We start from the raw sequence: 3506 nt of genomic DNA on the forward strand, positions 1-3506 counted from the left end.
AGAGAGCTGAACAGGACAGAAAGAAAGAAGAGTGAGCTATTTGGAATTTGGCCTTGGTTTCGACAATCAACGATTAGCTCAGATTTATTTAACGAATGTTCAACATTACGTAATCAATAATGTTAGTCTCTGGGGGAAAAAAAAAAACTCTATTTTGTGTCCGATCACGGCTGAATCTGATCAAAAATATATAAGCTTACGATGAAAATGTACTGATTGATATATTAGCAAGGTGCAAACAGGAGCAATATTCGCATAAGCTTATCATTTTCAAATTTATGGTAGGGATAACTGATGGAAATGTTCAACTGGTAAAGTTCGTTTTCTTTTTTTTGCAACAAAACTTTAAAAATTGTTTGTAAGTGGATTACTACTGAAAGCGCAATCGAAAGCTGACCGGGAGGAATAAAAATGAACAAAACAAAAGTAAATGAGTGGGAATGATGGACAAAAATAAGCTATTGTAGAAAGCAAGTACTCATACTTCTCAAGCAACTTGACTTCGTAAAAAAAAAAAAATAAAATATTAGAAAAGTAGGGTGAGGACGAGGAGAAGGTTATTGTTAATATGTCATATCTGTTTATATTTCAAGCAGAACTTTAGCACACTGCTACATTTCAAAACTTACAAGGACACTTCACACATATGGAAAACCCAGGATACGCTCGCTAACAGGACTGATGATCGCTGTCGATGATCGTCAACTGCACTTGATTCTCTCTATGTACACAAATATATTTTTCTGATGTATATTTTTGATCTCTATACATACCATCATCGAGCACTACAAGAAATCATGAAAGATTGGTAACGAAGCCTACACAGTCTCCACCTGTATTAATCATCGCCCATAATATACCAATGACACCATCAATATGTTTCCACGAACAATTTTTGCGAATAAACGAAGCAGTCAGACGGAATAATGCACATTGACACTTATACATCTCAACGAATGATTATCATGATCCGATTTGAATGAATTCCGCTTCTCTCGAGATGTTGATTCCTTTCTATACACAAACAACTCACCTCACGGCAGCGAAACCTTAGCATGTTTGCGTATACAGATACTCTCATAAATGTTACACGCGTACGTATACTACACACATACCTGCACATATACATATACATACATACATTCAAACTTGGGTTTCAATATGAAATAGAGCAGCGACGCAGTATCTGTTGTAGCGATGCGCTTCAAAGCAGCAACCTTTGTAGTGTCTGGCACGAGGACAAAGAGTAACTGTTATTTGATTATTTATGATTCATTCTCGGAACGAAAAGCATTCTTCCCTCGTATTCCAAAACATTTGGGTTTTGACGAAAGCATGTGTTTGTTTCAGACAGAAGCAAGCGTGTGTTGCAGAATATTTCCGCTACGCACTCGTTTAGAGGTACAAGTATAATTAACCTATAAACATTCTAGCGTTTCTATTACAAACAAACAGGGGATTTAATGCAAACGATTCACGGATCACGGATAGAAGGTTAATCCATTGAATATTATTTGTACAAACTTACCTTTCAGGAATATTTTAAATAGACCCTCATCAGAATCTCTTGTTTTTAGTGAATACTGTAATTGACTGGTCAACCTGAAGACCGAAATGTAGAGGACTGGAGATAAATCATATATTGTATAAAATGCCTAAAAAGTAATACAGAGCAAAAAGACTGCATGTGAAAGCAGTGATTTCCAACATTCCCAACAAGTAGAGAAAGTGGGGATTCAGTGAAAATGAAGCATCATTACTATAATTCGATTTTAATATTTTACTATGATAACACTAAAACGATAAATTTAGCGAGAAATCTAAAAAATACGTATCTCTCCTTCATTTTCTACTCCCATTTATTGTTTTCTTGATTGCTTTTCGACACCAAGAAGTCCAAGCTGATGTTACGGATAATCCGTACAGCATTTTAGTATTGTACGGGAAGTGTCAAGGAAGAGGAGGAGGTAAAAAAACTGTCACCAAATAATTCTATGACATTTCGCAAAAATATAAGATATGCGAATAGTTTGTTGCAACAAAGATTTTAGCATTTTCCTGTAAGCATATTATGTAGATGATAAAAGTGATACCTGCGTACGACTGCAAATTGTGAGAAAAACAACTTTCTGTGCTACTCACGTGCCAGAGATATGCACTAATGTGACAGAGAGAAGACAAATTTGAAACTGTTTGCAGAATAAGTGAAAATTCAACAAGATATTATTGACAGCGATATCAATATTGGCTGTATTTGCCGGTTAGCAAAGGCCAAGGACAACAACTATAACATTCTGTCGACCAAACACTGCAAATAAATCACGAGGCTGTTGTTTACATGTTTGTTGGGGAAACAGTGTGATAAGACTGCGAGTGAGATATTTACTTTCGAAAACACATTTTGTACATCTTTCGAACTAATATATGAAATACATATCTGTATTAGATGTACACAGAAAAGCAATTTCGAAACATTTAAAAAAGCTGGGGATTAAAAGGTTGGACCAAATCTAATCGGATCCTGAGCGCAGAGCATAAATCACAATATCACAACATTACTGCAAAGATTCGAGCACTTTACGTCAACGCAATTAAGGATTATATTACGTGTTTATATGGATAGATAGATATAAATAGATAGATAGGTAGATAGATAAACCAGTCAGTGAAATTTAGCAATTTGAGGTGAGGGGGGGGGGGGGTGAGAGAGAGAGAGAAGATTCAACAATAGATATGTGGATCGCAGGCAATTTGAATTGCTTTGTAGAATAATCATATTGAAATACTTGCGCATAGACCAGATTTGATCGCTAATCGGACGGATTTGAATAAACAATATATCGTAAATAACAATTGTGAAATACAACACTTTTGACCGTTCAGAAATGGCAAAGTTCTCTTGAACTTCTCACGCCGACAGTTTTCCTTTAAAAGTTCTCTTTCCCCACTTCATCAGCCCAAAATTTCCAAATTCCAAGCTATCGATTTAATGTATTTGTATACGAATGTATTTTTAATAAAGTGTGAAATGGAGTGCATCCTCTTGTTTTGCATTGATTCACTAAACCTTTTAGCAGGACACAAGCTTTTTAAGATTTGAAATCTCAAGGGACTGAGTATTCGTCAGGCTTATATCTTTTTGAGATTTGCCTTCTGCTCGTTACCTTGTTTATTACAAAAGGCAAAAGAATCATTGATGTTGTTTTTGCGTCGGACGTCTTTGAGACACAAATTAATAGATAGGGGAAGTATAGCACGAGCATATATTGGATTGACAGACATCTCAGAGAGCATCCGCACCAGCTGTAATGGTTAAAATATTTCTCGAGAGAACGGATGCCGCTCCCCACATATCTTTGAATTTGAAATTCCAGAATGTTTAGAGCAGCACACTGGAAAAATATCTGCAAAAGAGTTCAGCCACTGAACGTTTGGGATTGGCGGAGTTACGGCAAAATGGTGACCGACGACATGAGGATCGTCCTAACGCATTTCACTTTTTGTGA

General features: G+C 36.1%; 1 protein-coding gene across 1 annotated transcript; it reads left to right on the top strand.

Annotated features, from left to right (window-relative positions):
* Positions 1-1197: 1197 nt before the first annotated feature.
* LOAG_11996 (hypothetical protein) lies at positions 1198-3506 on the top strand (the record flags this gene model as incomplete). The annotated part of the gene is made up of 4 exons (XM_003147510.1): positions 1198-1401; positions 1935-1967; positions 2768-2842; positions 3384-3506. The coding sequence occupies 4 exons, from the start codon at positions 1198-1200 to the stop codon at positions 3504-3506; spliced, it is 435 nt and encodes a 144-aa protein (XP_003147558.1).

The sequence above is a fragment of the Loa loa genome, assembly GCF_000183805.2.
Source record: "Loa loa unplaced genomic scaffold supercont3.113, whole genome shotgun sequence".
NCBI classification, from domain to species: domain Eukaryota; kingdom Metazoa; phylum Nematoda; class Chromadorea; order Rhabditida; family Onchocercidae; genus Loa; species Loa loa.